This window comes from Gigantopelta aegis, chromosome 4 (genome assembly GCF_016097555.1).
Source record: "Gigantopelta aegis isolate Gae_Host chromosome 4, Gae_host_genome, whole genome shotgun sequence".
NCBI lineage: Eukaryota > Metazoa > Mollusca > Gastropoda > Neomphalida > Peltospiridae > Gigantopelta > Gigantopelta aegis.
In genome coordinates, this window is record NC_054702.1 from 39,264,649 (window position 1) to 39,291,258 (window position 26,610).

The following is a 26,610-nucleotide window of genomic DNA, read 5'->3' on the forward strand; positions in this document are numbered from 1 at the left end:
GATCTTTAAAGTTCTCACTGTGTGTCAGTGTATTTCTATTTGCATTATCATACTATAGGTTGCTTGCATGCAAAGTTAACTGATGAATTGGTTAATATCTCTGTAATGAAAGATGTATTAAAAACATTACTGAGTTTTAAACCCATACCAACTCAAAAAAACATTTTTTACAAAAATGTCCTATGTAAATAAAAATTACCATCAAATTATATAGATTAATCTTATTTTTAATACAGGGGTCAAGACAGAATGGTAGAACAGCCTTATCTGCATTGTTATCAAAGTAATTGGTAATGCAGTACACAGAGACTAAAGGTAGAATCGTGTGTGCTTTACATTGGCTGTTCCATCAGCTGTCTTCACATATTGTAAATTAAGATTTAACCTATGCAATTTGATGATAATTTTTAAAGAAACTTTTTTATTTACACTGAAAATTGTTTCATTTTTTTTTTTTAATGCGAGTTCGTATGGGTTTGAAACTTAGTAATATATTTTTATATGAATTTTAACTTCATTCATTATAGAGTTATATTGGTTCCATTTTCATGCAAACAAATATAAACTGTACATTATGTGTCTCGTAAAACTGATATTTAGTGCCAACCTTAAATCTTTCAAGACCCCTAATTAGCACCTCATTAGAGGTCACAAGGGTCATGAATTAGAATTTCAAAAGAAACACCTGCATGAAATTACAGTATTGCCCTTGAAAAGGTGATCATTATTATCAAACAAGCTTTCTGTAATGGTGAACTTTTCAACATCTGTCTGTGTTTGTTGATTTATGTTATGATGAACTTTGAATACAGTTGTTAAAAGATCTTGAATGGTGGATCTATAAACTGTGATATATCAGCACTATTTACTGTGAAGGTGAAAGGTCACAGCAGTAAACCGACCCGTGTGGTTATTTCTGCTGATTATTCATGGTAAATTAAATCATTGTTAATGGTAATGGCCATTAAACGGTTTTCTGCAATGGTGAGACAAAGGTCATAGTGGATTTATCTTAAAGGTGCGATCTCGCAGTTTGTTTTGTTTAACGACACCACTTGAGCACAACGATTTATTAATCATCAGCTATTGGATGTCAAAACATTTGGTATTTTTGACATATAGTCTTAGAAAGGAAACCCACAACATTTCCCCATGAGTAGCAAGGGGTCTTTTATATGCACCATCTCACAGACAGGATAGCGCATGCTATCTCAAAGATATATAGTACTTTATTTCACAACTGGTATTTTTACATTTATTTCTGATAAATATCTTCAAATTAATCAGTCTCACACATAATTTATACATAATAAACTCGGGAATGTTGAAATTATAATGTGCTTACAAGTCATGTAAATAAGAGTTCATGTTATGTCAGGTGAATATTGCTGACAAGTTCACTGTCTTTGTGCAAGTCATCTGTCTCTAATAGCCCTATATAGCTGCCAACAGTCAACATGACTGATTTTGTGGACTCCCCAATTTCATAACATTTGATAAGACAGGAACCTAGTTGAAAAAGTTTGATTTGTTCAACGACACCACTAGAGCACATTGATTTTTTTTTTAATCATCGCCTTTTTGACATATTTGGTAATTCTGACATTTAGTCTTAGAGAGGAAATCTCCTACATTTTTCCATTAGCAGCAAGGGATCTTTTATATGCACCATTCCACAGACAGGATAGCACATACCACAACCTTTGATATACCATTCATGGTACATTTGCTGGAATAAGAAATAGCCCAATGGGCCCACCGACAGGAATCGATCCGGAACTGACCACTCATCAAGAGAGAGCTTTACCACTGGGCTACATCCCACCTGCTATAGTTGTGAAATGCTTGCAGGAGGTGTGTTTAGGTCACTCATTCATCCTCATGAACACTTGAGCAGGTACTAACTGTATATTAAGCTCTATTCCCATCGGTGGGTCCATTGGGCTATTTCTCGTTCCAGCCAGTGCTTCACAACTGGTGTAACAAAAGCCGTGGTATATACTATCCTGTCTGTGGGATGGTGCATATAAAAGATCCCTTGCTGCTAACTGAAAATGAAAAGAGTAGCCTATGAAGTGGCAACAGCGGGTTTCCTCTCTCAATATCTGTGTGGTCCTTAACCATATGCTTGACGCCATATAACAGTAAATACAATGTGTTGAGTGCGTCATTAAATAAAACATTTCTTTCCTTCATCCTCAGATGGACAATTGAGCAGGTAGCAAGTAGTGTCAGAAATAGAATAAAAAATATTTTTGTCGATTATGTCTTTCATATTAAACTGACACGTAAATATTTTGTAAATATCTATTTAATGATACTCTACCTAATTTAGCATGTACTTGTTTGGGCTCACATTGATGTACCAGGTGGTGTTTACTCTTGGAATTGAAAGAAAGATGTCAGTAGACAGGTGATTTGTGCACTTTATTGAAACAGACTGTAACAAATTATGATCGACATGTGTCAATTTCATTGCTGTTGCAATATGTGAGGGACCGTCTCTGATGACGGTTTACCCCCTATCCCTCTCCAAAACAAAATATCTGTAGACATTTCTAAGAACTTTTGAGCAAAACTGTCAAAAACCATTCTGAGTGTAAAGGTGCTATGTATTAAAGGTGCTATCTTCAAGTTGCATAATGACAGCTGTTGCAAATATAAAAAAAAATTAATTACATTTTGCTTTAAAATTTAAGTACTACACCTTCAACTATATGCCCATAAATAATTCTAACAAAATAATTTTATCTACTAGTAGAAAATACATTTTTAATGGAGAATCTTTATCACAAACAGATGCTCACATATAACTGTGATAGAGCACCTTTAAGTGGTTGCACGATTGTGTAAATTTTTAATGTACTTATATTGAATTTATATTAATTAAATATGATGATCATAATTAATAATTTATGCTGCAATTCAAAATACTAAGTTAACTTGCAGTTTTAAATTAATAGTTTGTTTAAGGGTAAATGAAATTGACACATGTCGATCAAAATGTATTATAGTCTGTTTCAGTAAAGTATACAATTCACCTGTTTACTGATATCTTTCTTGTAATTTCAAGAGTAAACACCACCTTGTACATCAATGACGGCCCAAACAAGTACATGTTAAATTAGGTAGAGTAACATTAAATAGATATTTACAAAATATTTACTTGTCAGTTTAATATGAAAGAAATAATCGATGAAAATCTGTTTTATCCTATTTCCGACACTACTTTAATTGTGTTTTTACCCATATGGATAAAAATATCTTGGTACATATCAAAGTGATACGTCTCACTAGAATGCCCAGTGGGACGTAACACTTTTGACGTTAAACGATGATGTCATTGATTGGTGTACTACAAGCTTGCAGGAACGTCAACGAAATGAGATGAGTGATATAAATTAAGATCAATTATGAGTAATAAATAGGATATTAAAAACTCTCGTGAAATAATTTTCATTGTCACTCGCTAAAGCTTGTTTCAATTGAAAATTATTTTACTCGGGACATTAACATGATATGAAATGAAAGCTCATTTAATATCCTATAAATATTAACCAATTTTAATTGTTGTCTTTACCCCAGGTTCACTGTTGAGCATTCTGAACACGTTTCATGAGCATGTGTGTGACGGGAGTATTCTGAAAGTCCGCTGTCCCAGAAAGACGCTGATCAGCATGCAGTTCGCGCAGTACGGACGCCAGGTGCCGAGCAGTCGCATGTGTCCTGCGCCCACGCACAACAGTAAGGGAAGCTATCGCAGTCTCTACACACCGTACCACTACCTCCGCGAGGACACCAACTGTCAGGCCACGACGTCACTCACGGTGAGTATCCGTTCCACTGTTCAGTGGTTAAGGGGTTAATTTACGTACATGAAGAGGTGGAGGGGAGGGTGAGATGTAGTGTCCAGCTGACATGATGTGATTACCATCATTTGGATTTAGGTGGGGGGGGGGGGGGGGGGTTATGTTTTTGGGGGAGAAGGCGTGCATGACATAGCCCAGTGGTAAAAGTGATTGTTGTATGCACGGTCAATCTAGGATCGATTGTGGCTATTTCTCATTCCAGCCAGTGCATCATGACTGGTATATCAAAGACCATGGTATGTGCTATCCTGTCAGTGGGATGATGCATATGAAAGATCCCTTGCTACTAATGGAATTTTTTTTTAGCAGGTTTCCTCTCTAAGACTATATGTCAAAATTACCAAATGTTTGACATCCAATAGCCAATGATTAATAAATAAATTTTCTCTAGTTAACTTTTAGGTGTCTATTTTTATTTGCCATCCCAACCAGTCACCCAAGCCCTGACCCCAAAAAGAAGGAAAGATTGAAAGAACCTTACAAATGATTGTGCAGGATATTGTTAAGGTTTAAAATTAAAGTTTGTTTTGTTTAACGACACCACTAGAACACATTGCTTTATTAATCATCGCCTGTGGAATGTCAAACATTTGGTAATTCTGATATAGTCTTAGAGAGAAAACATTTTTCCATTAGTAGCAAAGGACCTTTTATATGCACCATCCCACAGACAGGATCGCACATACCACAGCCTTTAATATACCAGCCCTGGTGCACTAGCTGGAATGAGAAATAACCCAATGGTATATGCACCATCCTACAGGAAGGATAGCACATACCACGTCCTTTGATATACCAGTCATGGTGCACTGGCTGCAATGAGAAATAACCCAATGGTATATGCACCATCCTACAGGAAGGATAGCACATACCATGTCCTTTGATATACCAGTCATGGTGCACTGGCTGCAATGAGAAATAACCCAAAGGACCCACTGACATGGATCGATCCTGGACCAGTCTCACATCAGGTGAATGCTTTACCAATGGACTACATCCCGCCCATATTGATATTGTGGCATGGCATAATATAATAACGTGTTTGATACAGATGAAGTGTTTGTTCTCCAGTTGATGACGTGTTCTGCTGGGGGTTTTTTGTATTGAATCAACACACTGAAACAGTTAAGTGCTCTCTAGCTTCACATTAAGACAACAAAGCGTGACTGATCAAGAAGCACAGTCCAGCAGCAGGACCCGAACATGTAACAGATTAGCGTATAGCCACAGAGGAGCTGCCTTTTGTACCCTAAAATCTAGCACACTGTACAACCTGGGCTCGAGTCTTCTTATAAAAACCTTTGAGAGACTAGGGTCCCCTCTCCCATCCACTCCAGCCCTTTCCTGTACTGGACGGAGGAGCTGGCCGAGGACAGCACTTGTGCCCATGACAGGCATGCACTAAAACAGCTTGCTCTGAATGTGCATGTTAAACACTATAACTTGACCTGTCAGGGTCAGGTCCACACATGGAGGCTGGATGCTAATACCACACAAATTGCATGCAGTTTGACTCCAGCCTAAGAGTTTGAATTTTATAATGCTTAATGCTAATACCGTACCACACAAATTGCATGCAGTTTGACTCCAGCCCCAGAGTTTGCCTATTAAAATGTTAAGCTAAAATTAGCTGCATGGACAGATGGATGGATGGATGGATGGTTGGATGGATGGGTGGATGGGTGGATGGCCAGAATAGATGATCTTAATAGCATGATGATTAAAACATCATCCGGGGCAGAACATAGCCCAGTGGTAAAGCGCTCACCTGAAGTGTGGTCGGTCTGGGATCAATCCCTGTTGGTGGACCCATTAGATTATATCTCGTTCCAGCCAGTGCATCCCTACTGATATATCAAAGGTTGTGGTATGTGCTATCCTATCTGTGCGACAGGGTATATAACAGATCCCTTGCTACTAATGGAAAAATTAATGGGTTTTCTCTCTAAGACTATATGTCAGAATTATGAAATGTTTGACATCCAACAGCCAATAATAAATAAATTAATGTGCCAATTAACATTAGTTTGCGTCTGTTTTAATGGGGTTTTTTTTAATCTATTACATATACTCAGAGATATATGATACTTCTATAAGATATTTTCAGTAAAATACTCATTGTGTTATTTATGCCTTTCAGTATACATTTAGAAAGAAAGAAAGAAATATTTTATTTATCGACATACTCAACACATTTTATTTACCATTACATGGTGTCAGACATATGGTTAAGGACCATACAAATATTGAGAGAGGAAACCAGTTTTCGCCACTTCATGGGCTACTCTTTTCGATTAGCAGCAAGGGTTCTTTTGTATGCACCATCCCACAGACAGGGTAGTACATACCATGGCCGTTGATATACCAGTTGTGGTTCACTGATTGGAAGAAGAAATAGCCCAATGGGCCCACCGACGGGGATCAATCCCAGACCGATCGCACATCGAGCGAGTGCTTTACCACTCGGCTACGTCTCGCCCCTATACATTTAGAAAGCAGTGTATTAATATATTTGATACCTAGTGTTAGGCTAAACATCACAGTGTTTTGGTGTATCATTCCGTTCATGGCGTGGCACCTTAAACATCTCCAGGGAGGGGTTTTCCTCACTCATCTCTTCATTTCTTTAGCAATAAAATGCTTCACTAGCTTTTACAGTCATTCGGAGGAGAATAGTAAAAATAAAAGTTGGTGTTCATCTTCTCGTAAACTTGCATATTTTGCACTGATACAGATAAACTGGCACAAAGAGATCAAAAGGTGAAACAGAGCACCATAACTTTATCACAATGTTAAAATAGTTTTAGTGGTGAACATGAAATGATCTCGTTTGATTTACGACCCAGTGTGTCGCGTGGTGTGTGTGGTGTGTGGGTTTAAAGCCGTATTATTCAACTTGTTACTTATCTGACAGTTCACTTGGTAGGTAGTGTGCCACAGTTGATAGTTTACAAACACAAGAGTCAGGACAACTAAAGTGGTCACCTTTGTTAAGCAGCCACCTGTACTAAAAAGTCATCCTTCTGTTCTCTCAAACCCATCTCATACAACAGGGTGACCTGTATTATACAGCCACCTGTATAAAGAAGTTATCCAACTGTTCTGTCTAACCATCTAACCTATATTATGCAGCCCCTGCATAAAGAAGTCATCCTACTGTTCTTTCAACCCATCTCATACAACAGGGTGACCTTTATTATACAGCCACCTGTATAAAGAAGTCACCCTGCTGTTATCTCATACCATCTCAACTGTATTAAACAGCCACCTGTGTAAAGAAGTCACTGTACTGTTCTTTCAAACCATCTGACCTGTATTATACAAGTACCATATAAAGAAGGCATCCTACTGTTCACTCAAACCATCTGACCTGTATTAACTAGCCATTTGTATAAAGAGGTCACCCTACTGTTTTCTCAAGCCATCTGACCTGTATTATATAGGCACCTGTATAAAGAGGTCACCCTATTCTCTCAAACCATCTGACCTGTATTATATAGGCACCTGTATAAAGAGGTCACCCTATTCTCTCAAACCATCTGACCTGTATTATATAGGCACCTGTATAAAGAAGTCACCCTACTGTTTTCTCAAGCCATCTGACCTGTATTATATAGGCACCTGTATAAAGAGGTCACCCTATTCTCTCAAGCCATCTGACCTGTATTATATAGGCACCTGTATAAAGAAGTCGCCCTACTGTTCTCTCAAACCATCTGACCTGTATTATATAGGCACCTGTATAAAGAAGTCACCCTACTGTTTTCTCGAGCCATCTGACCTGTATTATATAGGCACCTGTATAAAGAGGTCACCCTATTCTCTCAAGCCATCTGACCTGTATTATATAGGCACCTGTATAAAGAAGTCATACTACTGTTCTCTCAGACCATCTGACCTGTATTAAACAGCCACTATATAAAGAAGCCATCCTACTGGTCTGTGAAACCATGTAACATTAAATACTAAAAGAAAGCGAAATTCTTTAAAAGTAAAAGAAACGCTATGGTCGGATTATGAGCACAGTGTAAGGAGCTGTGGTAAACAAACCAATATTGCACTGAATCATCAACACAAAATGAGAAACATATACTGATGGAAAGAAATAAGGGAACACTTGGAATTGTAGACCAAATTTAATTCACAACTAGCGTAGTAATGTCTGTATTTCATACCAAGTTGTAATGTGGGACTGAATGATGTCTGTAGTGTTGAATGTGCTGCCTATATGTTCCCAGTCAATATGAATTGATTTTTGATGCAGTCATTATTTCTTGTTGCTATCTGTGTGATCCTTCATTTCTTTCCATCAGTATATTTGAAAACATTATCACAGATGCCCATTGGAATATGTGCTGTATTCACCAATCTCAATTAAACCCATTTGAATGTTGCCACCCCTGCACCACCATGAGGAACAGCCTGTTTTTAGAGTCAACTGTACACTGTGGTTAAACCGGCGCCGTCGATATAAATAGGAGTGGGCGGAGCTTAAATCCAAAATGTTTGAAAGTTTGAAGACACAGCTTTATTGGGGGTACATTTTTAATATTTATGGAACAATTAGAACATATTATAACTCCAAATTTGATCCGCTTTTATATGGACATGTGACGTAGCTTGTTTATGTCACATGACAACCATGAGTAACAAGGCGCACGTGGAATAATAGTATTTTTGCCCCTCACTTGCAAGGTAGCAAACGTGTTATTTGCAAAATACATTTAATAATAATGCCTTTACAGGTGTCTAACGTTGCGTGAGTACAGATTTCTTTCTCTGAGGCCACGTGTATTTGTTTAATTATAACTCATAGACTGTGACCTTGTCGCTACTTAGATCACGTGATCATTATCTCTGGCTTGAAGCTCCGCCCATATTATTGTCGGTAGGACCCACCGCAAGCGCGGGTTTAATAAAGAGTTATCTTACGTTTACATTGTTTTTAAAGTAATTCATTGTTCAGTTGACAATAACGCCACAATTACAGTGAGATTGTTTTATCTGTATTGCTCTGTTGTCTTTTTTAATAGTGAGATTGTTTTATATCTATTGCTCTGTTGTCTTTTTTAATAGTGAGATTGTTTTATCTGTATTGCTCAGTTGTCTTTTTTAATAGTGAGATTGTTTTATATCTATTGCTTCCTTGTTGCCTGTTATTCTTTTTACCTTTACCGTATTTTGACACCCAATAGCTGATGTATTTTTCATGCTGGGATGTTGTTAAACGTCTGTTCTGTTCTGTTCTGTTCTGTTCCAGTGTGCGATTTTGGTTTAAAAAATTTAAGTGTCATAAGGACTCACTGTTTGCAAATCTTTAGAGCCCACCAACAAACCCAGCTAGCCCTGCCATGCAGAGAATGAAGATACACTAAATGTTTTTGCATGAAACCATGGAAAAGATTGCTATTCAAGACTGTAGTTTCCCAGGATTTTGATATATATGTTGACTGTGTTATTTTGAAGAATCAGTGTAATTTGTACAAATTATTTTTATGAGCTATGCTGGCTCATATGCTAGCCAAGCTAGAAAGTCCTGTATTATTTTTGCGAGCCTTAGGCTCCCCGATTCTCCTCAGAAGTGCACACTGTATACTATTCTGCCCTGCCCTGCCCTGCCCTGCCCTGCCCTGCCCTATTCTATCCTATTCATTGTTGCTTTTATTTACACTGCATCTTTTCCCCTCTTTTTTTGTGCTACAGACGGACATTAGTAATTATTCATGTGCAGGTGTTCACAGGTTGTTTTTTTGTTGGTTTTGTATATCTAGATGTTAGATACTAGTACAGTGAAAGCCCTCAATACCAGACCCTTAAGTACGAAACCAGTATTCTCTCACAACAGGATGTTTTTCATGGTTCCTGTTTTTTATACACCTGTCTATGATGGGTCATATTATGGTATGGTTTTGTCCGTCCATCCGTCCGTCTGTTAACTTTTTCTTGTCCGGACCATATCTTGCATACAGATACATACATGACTATCAAACCTCACATGTAGGAACAACCTGACATGGTGATGTGTCGCATACTATTACTAGGTCACTGTGACCTATTTTTCATGGTCTGCTGCACATAACAGTAAATCCTTGTCCTGACCATATCTTGCGTACAGATGCATACAGGACCATCAAACCTCATATGTAGGAACAACTTGGGATGGCGGTGTGTCATGTACTATTACTAGGTCACTGTGACCTACTTTTCATGGTCTACTGCACGTAACCGTAAATCCATTCATCCAGGGGGCGGGATTTCGCTCAAGTCGGTCGAGCACTCACTTGAGGTGCTTGCATCTTTTATATGCACAGTCCCACAGACAGGGTAGTACATACCATGGCCTTTGATATACCAGTCGTGGTGCACTGGCTGGAATGAGAAATAGCCCAATGGGCCCACTGACGGGGATCAATTCCAGACCGACTGTGCATAGAGCGAATGCTTTACCACTGGGCTACGGTCCCGCCCCTCTAAATGCAATTAGATGCATAATATAATAATAGCCTGTGATTTATAAAATCCATATTCTGGGGTATTGTTGAAGAGACATCCTTTTTATTTTATTTGTGAAATTGCCAGGATATAGCTTACGTGATTATGCATTACAAACACCCAAGTTCACTTATAAGCTGCTTGATGTTCAAGTACCCATACAGAATGTGTAAACACAGTATACTTATACATTTATTAAAGGGACACACCCTAGTTCCAGCCCTTGAAAATGCACACTAACACTAAGTTTGGTCAATCAACAAATCTGTAACACATTTGGATAAAGTTACAATTGAGTGAAACATGAGTCTATGTGACTTTGAAATGGTGAAATACCCTCTAAAAATTGAATAAAACTCAACTCCATAACTGTTACTTCTCAGATGCTCGTGCGTTTTTAAAAATATGAGAAATGCATTTTGTGACATTAGAAACACCAGGATGACCAAAAACACTTTGAATGTACAGAAATGAATAATCTAAACAATAAATTAAAATCTTTAGTAAAGTATGATTTCAATTATCAAAAACGGCTTTATAATAATTAAAAACTATTCCTTAGTGTTTAAAAACTAGAGTCCGTCCCTTTAATCACTCTAATACAATTGCATGTTCATAGATCTGAAGTGTCGTTCAGATCTTTGATATACGATAGAACAAATATCCAGTAAATTTTCTTTCATATTTTAAAGTGACAGACCCTAGTTTTTAAACACCACAATGTATTTTTAATCATTAAAGCCATTTTTGTCCATTTAAATTAGAAATACTTACATTTTATTATTTTGAATATTAATTTTCGTACATCTGAAGTGGTTCTGGTCATCCAGGTTTTTGCGATACCCCAAAATTCATATTTCATCATTCTAAAAATGCATCTTTGTCTGAGAAGTAATGGTTATCGAGACAAGCTCTAGTTATTTTTAGACCCTATTTCCCTGTTTAAACATCATATACTTTAGCTTCTCTCTGTTTTAACCTTATTCAAATGTGAGTTACAGGTTTGTAGATTAACTAAACTTAAGTTTCCATATCATTTTTCACGGGTTGATGAAACTAGGGTCTGCGCCTTTAAAATTAATTACTGGAATTCTGACACATAACTAGTAGTCTTCAGGGTGAACCTGCTATATTTTTCAGTTAACAGCAAGGGATCTTTTATATGCACTTCCCTCCTCCCACACACACACACACACAGACACACACACACACACACACACACACACACACAGAACAGCACATTCTAGTTGTGATAGATAAAAAGGTAAATGGTTTTGAAAATGAAACAAAAGGTGAAATATTTATATCAACTTTGATAAAAGTATTTTTTCTTTGCTTATTTGTACTTTTTGCAGTATTTTGAAGCAGTTTTTATCCTGCAGTCTTATATGTATGTAATTGAAGTTATGAGCTGAAAATGTTGCAGTAGATTTTTTTGGTTCACTCAACAATATGTTTGTTAGCTAACAAATAAAAAATAAATTGTACAGGCATGTTGTTGAATTAATATTCACTTGTGTTTAATGTTTGTAGTTATAAAGAAAATTTAAGTAGTGATAGTGGAACACACACACACGCACACATACACATATTCACACACACACACACACACACACACACACACACACACACACACACACACACATACACACACACCTCCCCCATTAATTAATTAACTTGCAGGCCATTCATAATTGTCAACATTGTCATGATTCTATAAGCTATTCACTGGGGGAGGTGGGGTGTATTTTTTTAAAACAAACAAAATCAGCATTCATTATGCATGTTTTTAGGAGGGGGGTGAGGGTATCAATAAACCATATGATGTGTATGCTCATTAAAATATGGATAATTGTGAATGGCCCATTATTCATTAATTCATTCATATTAATTCATCTGTTTATTGGTTTAATTGTGTATTTATTCATTCATTTATTCATCTATTCATCCATTTGCCTATTTATTTATTGGGTTTTTTTTATATTTCTTTATTTAATAATTTACATTCTTAAACCACAGAACACTTGAATACTCCTTTGACAGACAAAATTACCCCCCCCCCCCCCCACACACACACACCCCTTATAAGTGTCCATTTTCATTTTTCATTTCAATGTATTTTCATGCTTATATCCAATTAAGGTTATGGTTCAAGCATGCTGTCCTGGGCACACACTTCAGCTATCTAAGTTAGTTGTTAGTGAGAGAGAGAGAGAGAGAGAGAGAGGGAGGGGGAGAGAGAGAGAGAGGGAGAGAGAGAGAGAGAGGGGGGAGGGAGGGAGGGAGGGAGAGGGGCTCTGAGTGGCAGCCTATACCGGGCTGCAAACTCTGTACCTACCAGCCTTATGTCCGATGGCTTAACCACACAGGCCGGTATGAGTGTCCATAAATCACTGTCTTTTTTATTCACATGTTTCGACAATACACTACAACCCTCATCAAAAGCTGGGCCTGGCTTTATTTTTCTCTTGTAGTTGTTTCCGGGTTCGGGTGTCCCACAAGAATGTTTCGGGGGGAAAAACATCCACCGATCATGCTAAAAACAGGCCAGTGTAAGACAACCCGTGTAGCTTACAAGTCCATGAAAGACAGAAAGCTTTTAGCACACAGATCTAATCCCCTATCTTTTCACAGTCCATTCAACACAAATGCAAACAGTTTTTTGTTCATGGCTGAACCGATTATTTATGCAGATCAGCGACCAGCGGGTCAATGGGAACAATTGAAGACAATCTTGTGACTGTACCTCCTGTTGAAAACAAACAACAGAAAGAAAGAAAATGATATGTTTATTTAAAAGGTTGTTTTTTGTTATTTGTAAGGAGTTTGTAGGTGTTGGTTTTTTGTGTTTTTTTTGTTTTTTCGTGTGTTTTTTTCTTTTGTTTGGTTTGGTTTGGTTTGGTTTTGTTTTGTTTTGTTTTGTTTTGTTTTGTTTGGATTGGTTTTATTTGGTTTGAGTTTTGTTTTTGTTTGTTTGGGGGATTTTTGTTGGGGGGGGGGGGGGGGGTGTTTAAGGAATGGAATGTTTTTTAAGGGGCGGCAGTGCTCAAATTGGCTACAGGCATGTTAGCCAGTCAATAGCAGAGTTTCTGCCAGAGGGTACGAAGAGTAAAAATTACGTACCCTAAACATTTGACAATTAATGGATACATTTTTTTAATTTTTAGATAGATTATAGTAAGAGAACTGCTGTTTAAAATCTGACAAAAGTATATGAATGTTCTGTCCAATTTAAAAATATTTCAAACCCAGATCCACCTAGTAGGGGCACTTACAATCTGTTTTGTTTTTATTTTCCCCTCAGATTAAGCCAGAATAGGGTGGTCAACTGAAGGGTTTGTAGGTGTTGGGTTTTTGTTTTGTTGGGATTTTTGTTTGTTCATTTGTTGTTGTTTGGGTTTTTTTTTTTTTTTTTTTTTTTTTTTGTATAATGAAAGGAATGTTTGAATTTAAAACGACTTGTCAGAACATAATAAATTTGAGTTATTTCATGTTAAAACAAGCGGATGTTTCGATGCTAGGTCTATCTAGAAAATGTAAGAGGAAGCCTGCTGCTGCCTAGCTTTCCTGCCCAGGACAGGCATGCACTACAACAGCTTGTTCTGAATGTGCACATTAAACACTCTGACCTGACCTGACCTGACCGGGCCCACCGACAGGGATCAATTCCAGACCGACTGCACATCGAGCGAGCACTTTACCACTGGGCTACATCCCGCCTGACCTGACCTGCTGCTGCCACATAAGCTATTCCTGACATAGCAAGGGATCTTTTATGTGCACTTCTGCATAGGACAGCACATACCACAGCCTTTGATATACCACCAAGATCAGTTGATCCTATGACCATTACAACTAAGTGCTCTACCACTGAGCAACATAATAGTTTAGCGTGTGGTAGTCCTGCTTTAGCATCTATACTATTAAATCCCTTGCTGCTAATAGAAAAATGTTGTGGGTTTCCTCTCTAGGACTGTCAAAATTACCAAATGCTTGACATCCAATAGCCATTGATTAATAAACAATGTGCTCTAGTGGTATCGTTAAACAAAACAAAATAAAAATTAACTTTTTAACTATTCTATCAAATCAAATCCCGTACATGGCAATAGTAACATGTTGCTATTTTACTATGACATATTGATCTATGTTGATCACCGGCCTCAGTGGCGTCATGGTTAGGCCATCAGTCTACAGGCTGGTAGGTACTGGGTTCAGATCCCAGTCGAGGCATGGGATTTTTAATCCAGATACCGACTCCAAACCCTGAGTGAGTGCTCCGCAAGGCTCAATGGGTAGGTGTAAACCACTTGCACCGACCAGTGATCCATAACTGGTTCAACAAAGGCCATGGTTTGTGCTATCCTGCCTGTGGGAAGCGCAAATAAAAGATCCCTTGCTGCTAATCGGAAAGAGTAGCCCATGTAGTGGCGACAGCAGGTTTCCTCTCAAAATCTGTGTGGTCCTTAACCATATGTCTGATGCCATATAACCGTAAATAAAATGTGTTGAGTTCATCGTTAAATAAACATTTCTTTGTTTCTATGTTGATCATGGAACTGTTCATCTTTTCATAGTAAAAGTTTTATATAGCAATTTGCGGTTTGTACAAGATTGCTCATAGTTTGTTTTTGTTTAACGACACCACTAGAACACATTGATTTATTAATCATGGGCTAATGGATGTCAAACATTTGGTTATTCTGATATATAGTCTTAGAGAGGAAACCTGCTAAAAACAATTATTAGTAGGAAGGGATCTTTTATATGCACCATCCCACAGACAGGATACGATATACCACATCCTTTGATATACCACTAGCATTGACTGGAATGAGAAATATCCCAATGGGCCCACAGATAGGGATCGATCTCAAACTGACCGTGCATCAAGAGAGTGCTTGACCACTGGGCTACATCCTGCCCAGTGGTAAAGTGCACGCCTGATGCACGGTCAATCTAGGATCATTCCCAGTCAGTAGGCCCATTGGGCTATTTCTTATTCCAGCCAGTGCACCACCAGTGGTATATCAAAAGCTATGGTATGTGCTATCTTGTCTGTGGTATGGTGCATATAAAAGATCCCTTGCTACTAATGGAAAAAATGTAGCGAGTTTCCTCTCTATGACTGTGTCAAAATGACCATATGTTTGACATCCAATAGCCGATGAATAATGTGCTCATATGATGTCATTAAACAAAACAAACTTTTAATGTTCCGCCCCAAAAGATTGATCAGTACTCAGTGTTATACTTAGTTTTCAGAACAGTATTGTGATTTGATAATAAGAACTACTACTTGAATAATGAAAAATTATTGATGAATGTTGAGTGTTCGTGTTATATTGTCCATTACTATGATTATTATTGTATTGCTGGCATGCTAAGTTGGACTGCAAATAAATTCAAAAGACTGAGCTTCCATAATGGTTCAAGGTTGTTTAGTTTTAGGTTTCTTTTTTTTCCATGCTACTTGTTTTAAAGGTTTCTGGGGGGAGGCATCTTTCTTTCCATGCTCCTTCCAATTTTTCTTTCTTTCTTTTCTTTATATAATATTTTAATTATTCATCAAAATTGCTTTTGGTAATTAGGACCCTAATTATTTAAGAGTTAAACATGGTTAAATGGGTTGAGTTATTTATGATGGTTTCGTATGCAATCTTTTTAATTTAATTGTTTTGATATTCCTGGTAAAATAAACTCAAGACGTTTGTATAAGCAATTTTTACTAACTATATTAATTCTTCTTGATAAATAATCTATATGAATATGTTATTTTTAGAATATAATAAATTTCAATAATATATTTTATGATACGGTTGATGGTTTGGAGAAATTGTAGTTTTTTTTTTTTAATTAAGAAATAAAATCATGACTTCTTTACAAACTAGGGGCGAGACGTAGCCCAGTGGTAAAGCGCTCACTTGATGCACGGTCGGTTTGGGATCAATTCCCAACAGTGGGCCCATTGAGCTATTTCTCACTCAAGCCAGTGCATCATGACTGGTACATCAAAGGCTGTGGTATGTGCTATGCTGTCTGTAGGATGGTGCATATAAAAGATCTCTTGCTGCTAATCGAAAAGAGTAGCCCATGAAGTGGAACAGCGGGTTTCCTCCCTCAGTATCTGTGTGGTCCTTAACCATATGTCCAACGCCATATAACTAAATAAAATGTGTTGAGTATGTCGTAAATAGAACATAAAAAGCTTTACAAACTGCAAAATAAGTGATGGTTGAACCATGTCAGTCTTTCACTACAGTTCAGTCTCTATGGACTATTTGCACCACCTGACTAATCACTTGGATTGCATTCAATTGCATAACTGTAAGTTCAATGGAGTGCTCATTTTATTGCCCTGCTTAATAAGCTGGCATTCTTGCTGGTGATTTGGTTGAGAGCATTTTCTTACATATTTGTGTTGGCAGTATGTTGGAAGATTGTAAGTAGAAGGAAAGTGAAAGCCAAGTGATCTGACAATAGATGTCATAACAGAATGCGCTGTACACACATAATCACCTGGCTTTGTGATCTGAAGAAGAATTTTTATTAGGATTTAGGATTTTCCTTTGGAATTTCTTTGACGTGGGAAATTCAGTTATGTTTGTTAGATGGGCTATTTCTGGTTTCAGCCAGTGCTCCATAACAGGTGTAATAAAGGTAGTGGTATGTACTATCCTGTCTGTGGAATCACTGGGATGGTGCTTATAAAAGATCTTTTGCTGCCAACTGAAAAGAAGAGCTCTTGGAGTGGTGGAAACGGGTTTCCTCTCTAATTATCTCTTTGGTCCTTAACCATATGTCTGACACTGGATAGCCATATTAAAATGTGTTCAGTGTGTTATTCAATAAAACATTTATCTTTTTCTTTCTGAATCTACCACCCTCAATTGCTGTAATGGTTTAGCCATCAGATGTAAAGTTAGTATAGGTACTGAGTTCACGTCTCGGTACAGGCTGCCACCGAGATCAAGTTTTAACAGCTCATTGGGGAGGTGTAATGCCACTACATTAGCTGAGGTGTGTGTGTGTGTGGCCATGACAGCATGCTGGAACCATAGTTGGATATAAACATAAGTTTTAAAATTGGGAATCACAATTTGAAGATGCAGCTCGGTTGTAAAATATAAAGCCTTATAGACTGGATGTAGTGCATGTGCAGAGATGCCAACCCTATTTGGAGTGTCATAGGAATACAGGCCTTCAAAATTAGGAATCCCATCCCCCCAAATAGGAATGTTATCAGTGATGGCTCAGAAGCGCGTTTTTCGATATTTGGTAAAGTCAAGTTCAAGGCTGTACCCACTTGGCAGACATCGAGGCTGTTCGGAAGACCGATTGCTAGACTGGTTTATTCTATATCACCACACTTGCTATGCTCACTATTTGGAATCCATAAGTTTAAAGAACAAGGCAGGAAACCAATCTATGATTCTTGACGGCGAAGAGGCAAAAAGTTCAATTTTTCCGGTGTTAACAACTTTTGTGCCTTCCAAAATACGATCCCACACCAAATACACGAAATTACAATTTTCTTTCTGAAAATCAGAATTTCGAACAAGACATTAGTAATAGCGTAATCTGTGCTTTAAATTCATAATGATTCCATCAAATTTGTAATGGTTGACATCTCTGCATGTGTTGGTTCCGACTGTTGTGTCTGTTGCATCTGCGGCTTGCATTTGGAGCATATACACGATATACGACTAATTCATTGTGGCTGGCCGCATGCATTTTGCAGACGCATCACACATCCAGTCTAGACATTCATTTAAACTAATGTATCCAGTCATGTAGGGGACAATATTTCAAAATCTTAGGTAACCTGAAGTCAGTTCACATGAATTTTACTTAGGTAAATGATTGTTCGGTTACATGAATATAAGTCTTGTAACCGATGAGTTAGGCCTACCTAATCCTAAAACATTTGAACTACGGTTCTGTGCTACATTGGTGGTTCAAATCCATTTAAAAATATAAACTGATTTTCACTTTCATTACTGATATGTGGTACTTTTAATTTTAGAATGTAATTGTTCACCACATAACTGATTGGCAGTTCTCATGATTTTAAATTTATGTAAACCAACACGCAAACAGAACAGCGGTTCTTGTGAAATATTGTGCCCTGTATGATATATTAAAGGCTGTAGTATGAGCTGTCTTGTCTGTTTAAAAATACATAGTGATACAGAGACCACTTGTTGGTAGTTGGTAAGAGAACACCATATGATGGCAGTAGGTTTGCGTTTCCCATTCCGTATTCCATAGCTGATATATGTTAAAAATCCTGTTGAAAAGTACATATGAAGGCTCCTTTCTCTAATCAGTGAGAGTAACCTTTGTAGTAGTGTAGGTTTCTTCTCTGACTCTAAAACAAGTGTCATACTTGTCGTCTTTTAAATACCTGTTAAACAACAGTGAGTTAAATAATGTATGTGTGTGTTATTAAACAAATATTCTTTTCTCAACAAAAATAACGTTAGTTTATTTGAGGCATCAAAATAAGTTGAGAATGGTCATTCAGATAGTGGGACGTTAGTTTATTTGAGGCATCAAAGTAAGTTGAGAATGGTCATTCAGATAGTGGGACGTTAGTTTATTTGAGGCATCAAAATAAGTTGAGAATGGTCATTCAGATAGTGGGACGTTAGTTTATTTGAGGCATCAAAATAAGTTGAGAATGGTCATTCAGATAGTGGGACGTTAGTTTATTTGAGGCATCAAAATAAGTTGAGAATGGTCATTCAGATAGTGGGACGTTAGTTTATTTGAGGCATCAAAGTAAGTTGAGAATGGTCATTCAGATAGTGGGACTTTAGTTTATTTGAGGCATCAAAGTAAGTTGAGAATGGTCATTCAGATAGTGGGACGTTAGTTTATTTGAGGCAACAAAGTAAGTTGAGAATGGTCATTCAGATAGTGGGACGTTAGTTTATTTGAGGCATCAAAGTAAGTTGAGAATGGTCATTCAGATAGTGGGACGTTAGTTTATTTGAGGCATCAAAATAAGTTGAGAATGGTCATTCAGATAGTGGGACGTTAGTTTATTTAAGGCATCAGAATAAGTTGAGAATGGTCATTCAGATAGTGGGACGTTAGTTTATTTGAGGCATCAGAATAAGTTGAGAATGGTCATTCAGATAGTGGGACGTTAGTTTATTTGAGGCATCAAAATAAGTTGAGAATGGTCTTTCAGATCAGTACCCCACAACTGGTGTATCAAATGCTGTGGTATGTACTATCCTGTCTGTGGAATGGTGCATATAAAAGATCCCTTGTTAATAATGGAAAAATGTAGCAGGTTTCATCATGCAGTAGCCAATGATTCATAAATCAATGTGCAACTGGTAAACAAAACAAACTGTTAACTTTTCAGATCAATGCTTGTGCTCCACAAAATATTTTGAAGAAGAACAATTATGTTTTGTTAAAAGATAAATTACACACCCAAGTATCAGTACAATGAAAACAGTGATACGAATGAATAACAAAGTGCTCATGTACATGTTTATGGAAGGATGATCCTGGGAATTGTCAACTTCATAAATGTGTCGTAACCTGTGGGTTAATATTACTAGGCCTATGATTTATGGTAACCAGCTGTGCATGGATAACAGGGCACTGTGTTTATTCTGATGCCTGTTGTTTTGTTTAACAACACCACTAGAGCACATTGATTCATTAATCATCAGCTGTTGGACATAAAACATTTGGTCATTCTGACACATACGGTTATGTTGAGGTTTGTTTTGTTTAATGACACAAATGGAGCACATTGATTCAGATTTATTAATCATCAGCTATTTCACTGGCTCAGGAAGCAGGGGTGGGGGAACCATGTGCCCCCACTTTTTAGCAGCAGCGATGGTTTTTATATATTTATACATGTATTTATATATGTTTGTGTGTGTGTCCACCCACCCACCCACCCACCCACCCACACACACACACACTTTTTGGCATCTCCCTACGCCCATGTATTGGATGTCAAATATTTGGCAATTCTAACATATATTTTGTGCACTATGTTCCCATGTGGAATGTTTAAATGCAATAAATCTTATCTTTATCTTATCTTATCTATAGTCTTCAGAGAAAACCTGCGAACATTTTAAAAGAATCTTTTATGTGTATTTTTGCACCGACAGGACAGCACATACTACAGCCTTTGATATATATGTCATGGGGAGCTGGTTGGAATGGGAAGAAAACTACCTGGGAATGGGTCCACTGATGGAGATATATACTGTGAGCCAAGCACTTTTGAATGAAAAAGAAAAATTATATATACTCGAAAATATTTTAAAGTGGATTCATTTAAAATGGATTCATTTCAGTGGTAGGGTAAAATATGAATGCAATCAATTTCATTCTATACATGTTTTATCAGTTTTTCCCATTCCAACATATTCCTGCCTGCCTGCATTATAAAATACACCCCATATTAACCATAATTTCTCATAATTAATCATTTTTGGGGAGGTTTTTTTGTTGTTGTTTTTTCTGCATCAGTAGATTCTATTTCAAATAATCTTACTTGCTAAAAGGTATTAAAACACTTTTTCTATCAATTTCATTCAGTATCATTTGGTAAACTGCTCACTTGATGAATAGTCTACCTAGGTTCAGTCCCTGTTAGTGGGCCTATTGGGCTATTTTTTGTTCCAGCGCTCCTCAAAGGCTGTGGTATGTACTGTCCTATTTTTGGGATGGTGTTTTTGGTGGAAGTAGCTTATGTGGCAGAAGCAGTTTTCTACTCACTTTCTGCTTCCATTTCTAATTCCTCTACATGTATCTCTCTCTCCATCTCTGTTTCTTTATTTTCATCTTTTTTCTTCTTTTTTTTGGATATCCTTAAATGCAATTTGCTAGCATCTGATAGTCAAAATAGCAGTTTCAGTTGTCATATATATGTTATATTATATATTAGGAACAAATGTAAAAGTCTGTGGTCTTCAAGAATGGGAAGGGTATACACCTCCCCCCCCCCACACACACACACACTCCCCCCCACACCTCCCCCCCCCCCCACACACACACACACTCCCAGTTCCTAAGGGCCTGAAAAGTGAATCACATTTTGTAGTTACATCACATACTCTGTATTCTGAATGAAATATCTTTGAGAGTAATAAAAGTTGTTTTCTTGTGTGTTGCTATCATTGATGGCTAGTCCACAGGTTATTAAATCTTTAATCACCGGCTTTCAGAACCCAAATGAGCCATAGGAACCTGATAACAAGCAATAACAATAAGTTGTTTGGTATGCAGTGTCATGGTCAATGCAGGAAGTAAATGTGTTTATGGGATCCATGGTGTGTGTTTTGTAATTTCCCTCTAACTCTTTCTGAATGGGGAGTCTGAAGATAGGTTTCAGGCTGTAAAATACACCTCACAATAGAAAAGAAAACCACCTCCTTGTGGAGATAACAGTGGTCAGAAGGTCACGGCTTGAGACTGCCACCCCCAGGTAGAGGTCAAAGGTTATCAACACAGAGGTGTGGGGCCATGCAGGATAAGCTCATGAAAAATGCGGGATTAGCCTTTTGGCCAACATGCTATTTTTTTCTCCCTCAAAGATAAAAATGTTTCCTGTAAATTATTAAACTTAGAGTGCGTTAATGTGTAATGACCTTTTCTTTATCTTCTTTTTATTAAATTGGGCTAATATTTGGTGATGTGAATTTGTTTCATTCAAAACCATATGGAACAGACTACAGCTCAAGAAGTGCTTGTCTGTGATGTGGTGGGCCATAGAGTGTTAATTTCTCTTTATAGATTCAGTTTTCCCCCAATCTCAACTGGTATGTCAAAGGCTGTGGTCCTTTCTGGGAAAGTGCATGTAAAAGATCCATTGCTGGGTGTTTTGTTTTCACTTCCATTCTTCCTTTTCTCTATCTCCATCCTTTCTCTCTCTCCAACTAACTCTTTTCCCCCTGTCTCTCTGTCTCTCTCTCTGTCTGTCTGTCTGTCTGTCTGTCTGTCTGTCTGTCTGTCTGTCTCTCTCTCTCTCTCTCTCTCTCTCTCTCTCTCTCTCTCTCTCTCTCTCTCTCTCTCTCTCTCTCTCTCTCCAAACAATGTCACAAAATAAAGACTTGTGGCATATCATGGGCAATCTTTTAAAAAGGTGGATATAAACTTTCTCTTGAGCTACTACAACTGGTAAGCATAGTCACTGTGTGGCATCAACAGGTTTCTGCTCACAAGATCATTGTTCATGGTTTCCCACACAGGTCAACTGACTACTGTTTACACAACATTCCACACCATCTGGACTCTATACACAAGGAAATTATCTATGGATGTAATTGCATAATTTCAGACTTCCTTTCTGTGTTGGTGACATAATTAAAATGAACTGCATGCTGTGAAAAGCCAGTCCCACTGAAAGCTGATCATATATACTAATACTGCCTGGAGTTGCCACAAGCCATGATGGGTGAAAACCTCTCAACAGACCCAAGTCCTGCCACATGTGGCTCTTAGGCAGGTGAAGAGATTGCATGGCCTGGGGTAACAGCCACTGTGGGCTGAAAGAAAGAAGTGTTTTATTTAACGACGCACTCAACACATTTTATTTACGGTTATATGGCGTCAGACATATGGTTAAGGACCACACAGATTTTTTTTTAGAGGAAACCCGCTGTCGCCACATAGGCTACTCTTTTATGACAGGCAGCAAGGGATCTTTTTATTTGCGCTTCCCACAGGCAGGATAGCACAAACCATGGCCTTTGTTGAACCAGTTATGGATCACTGGTCAGTGCAAGTGGTTTACACCTACCCATTGAGCCTTGCGGAACACTCACTCAGGGTTTGGAGTCGGTATCTGGATTAAACATCCCATGCCTCGACTGGGATCCGAACCCAGTACCTACCAGCCTGTAGACCGATGGCTTACCACGACGTCACTTATTTTCCTGCTTATATCCAATTAAGGTTCAAGCATGCTGTCCTGGGCACACACCTCAGCTATCTGGGCTTCTGTCCAGGACAGTGGGTTAGTTGTTAGTGGTTAGTGAGAAGACAGTGTAGTGGTCTTACACCAACCTATTGAGTCATTAAAACTCTCTCTGGGTGGGAGTCTGTACCTACCAGCCTTATGTCTGATGGCTTAACCACGACACTGCCGAGGCTGGTAAGCATGTTTATGTCTAACACCCATGTAATTACATATATATTTATAATGGTTAAAAAAAAATCAGGCTTTGTAAATTTGGCCTAGTGTCACTGATCCCTCCAGATTAACTTTCACATAGCTCTAAACACAAAACTTGTTGTGGTCAATCCATCCATAGTGACAACCCCCCTTCCCCAACTCTCTCCCTCCTACTACTTACTCTGAGGAAGTTGAAGAGTTTGCCAGCCTGGGGTAGCAGACAGTGTCTCCGATACGTCCAGATTAACTTTCACTGGGCTCTAAAACACAAAACTTGTGGTTGGTCCATCCACACTGACAACATCTACCCTCACCCCAACTCCTCCCTCCTACTAGTCACTCTGAGGAAGTTGAAGAGATTGCATGGCCTGGAGTAGGAGACACAGTGTCACTGATCCCTCCACACTGACAACATCTACCCTCACCCCAACTCTCTCTCCTACTAGTCACTCTGAGGAAGTTGAAGAGATTGCATGGCCTGGAGTAGGAGACACAGTGTCACTGATCCCTCCACACTGACACCTTCCCCCTCTCCCTAACTGTGTCCTACTGGTTACTCTGAGGAAGTTGAAGAGATTGTATGTAATGGCCTGGGGTACTAAACATAACATCATTGATCCCTCCAGATTAATTTTCACTGCGCTTTAAAACACAAAACTTGTGGTTGATCTATCCACACTGACAACCAAAACTGCCACCCACCACCCCCACCGAACTCCTCCGTCCTACTGGTTACACTGAGGAAGTTGAAGAGTTTGCACAGCCTGGGGTAGCAGACAAAGTCACTGATCCCTCCAAATTAACTTTTACTTGGCTCTAAGACACAAAACTTGTGGTCAATCCATCCACACTAACAACCCCCACCCCCTCCCCAAATCTGTCCTCCTCCTGGTCAGTTTTGAAATAGAACCTTGAGACCGAGAGTATTTTTACATGCCCCTATACCACTACGGTTTCAGGCATTAGAACCTGGAACATGTGTTTTCTTGTAACTGTTGACCATGAAGTTCCCACCAGTTCTCACATCCTCCTAAATTTGACCTGTATGTGAATTTCTGTGTCTGACCTCATTAATTTAGTGCTAAAAGCTGAGCAGGTTCATGTGCCAGAAATTATGTGGGGGGGGGGGGGGGGGGGGGGGGGGGGGGGTCTATATTGTGGCAAACTAAGTTTCTATGGGGATTAGTCCCCAGAAAATATATTTAAAAACAAAAATCCTTTGAGCCAATGATTAATAAATCTATGTGCTCTAGTGGTGTAGATTGTGGCAAGCAAAGTTTCTATGGGGGTTAGAATCCCCAGAAAATATATTTAAAAAAAAAAATCCTCTGAGTCAATGATTAATAAATCTGTGCGCTCTAGTGGTGTAAACAAACTTCTTTTTTTCAGTCATTATGATGTTTGTCCATTTAGCAGGTCAACACAACCTTCATGAAAGCTGCTTCACATTTGTTTATTGGTAACTATAGTTACATCACAGATTCTTTCACTAGAAACCTACATCTCAGTGTGATTTTTCAGATTAATTTGTAAGTGGCTCATTAGCTGTTAGTAAGAGCAGGGTTTGGAGACTAATGCCTGTGGAAAATACAGGTGCTTGTACCCACAAGAATCATTGTGGATACTGGCCTCTAGCTGTGGTGTCGTGGTTACGCCATTCGACATAAAGTTTGTGTAATGACACCACTAGAGCACATTGATTTATTAATCATCAGCTATTGGTAATTTTGACATATAGTCTTAGAATGGAAACCTGCTACATTTTTTCCATTAGTAGCAAGGGATCTTTTATATGCACCATTCCAGTCAGGATAGCACATACCATGGCCTTTGTTATACCAGTCATGGTGCCCTGGTTGGAATGAGAAATAGTCCAGTGACCTACCAACGAGGATCGATCACTGACAGACCGCGCATCAAGACAGCCTAGATAGCTAAGGTGTGTGCCCAGGACAGTGTGGTTAAACCTTAATTGAATATAAAAACAGAAATAAGTTGAAATGAAGCATTGTAGTTCTTTTATTTGTTCTCAATATTTTCTATAAGCTTGAGGCAGGATGTAGCCAATGCATCACGATTGGTATAGCAAAGGCTGTGGTATGTGCTATCCTGTCTGTGGGATGGTGTATATAAAAGATCCTTTGCTGCTATTAATGGAAACAATTGTAGCAGGTTTCCTCTCTAAGACTATATGTCAAAATTACATCCAATAGCAAATAATTAGTAAATCAGTGTGCTCTGGTGAGATAAGATAAGATAAAATTTATTGCATTTAAACATTCCACATGGGAACAGAGTGCATAAAATAACATTAAAAAGTTACAATATCAACAAACAATTAATGACTATAGTTTTATATACATACATGTACAGTGAAACCCCTCAACACCGGACCCCCTCAAAACCGGACCTTTTTTCGCAGTCCCGTGATTTACACATCTTTTAACACTATATTTTACCCCTCTAAACCGGAAACCCCTCTAAACTGAACATTGGACAAACAATTCGGTCACAATGTGTCAACTTAGTGTAAATCCTACCCCTAAAAACCGGACGATCAAACCGATACCAATCAATATGGTGCCCACCTGTCTGTGAACACCGATGGCTAGTGCAATATGCGCATGCTCGAGATCGCTGTTATCAGTGTAATCACCGCTGCATACAGTACAGGTACCGCTCAGCAGGCAAGATTAGCAACTTGACAATAAACAATTAAAAGGACTGATCGCAAGCTTTGGTATGGAGTTAACTACTGTAAACACATTGATTGTGTTGTAATTATGGTTAACATTAGCGGAGTTCGGGTTTGGGTTAGATGTCTTTATTAAGTTACGAGTGTGTTTTAAGGTCTTAAATGTGATCCTTCACAAACATGTCTCATGATTTGCTTCAAAGATTGACACAAATAACAGGGAATTTAATTTGCTGCCTTCCTATTGTGTGAATGTGTTGGGGTTTTTTTTAACGTTTGTTTAGCGAAATAAAGAGTAAGCAAAAGTATATGTTGGCTTTGTGTAGTCGAATAGATGTTAGTAGTGTTTCATTTTCATGTCGATTTTCAACACGACGGAATGTCCAGCTAAA

At 38.2% G+C, this 26,610-nt stretch overlaps 1 protein-coding gene across 1 annotated transcript in view; it reads left to right on the top strand.

Annotated features, from left to right (window-relative positions):
* Nucleotides 1–26,610, top strand: part of LOC121369829 (protein eva-1 homolog C-like) — a 169,328-nt gene that overhangs the window by 76,183 nt on the left and 66,535 nt on the right. Inside the window, exon 2 of the mRNA XM_041494904.1 lies at nt 3,586–3,827. Within this exon, the coding sequence (XP_041350838.1) occupies nt 3,586–3,827 (242 nt within the window). The remainder of the gene's footprint in view (nt 1–3,585; nt 3,828–26,610) is intronic.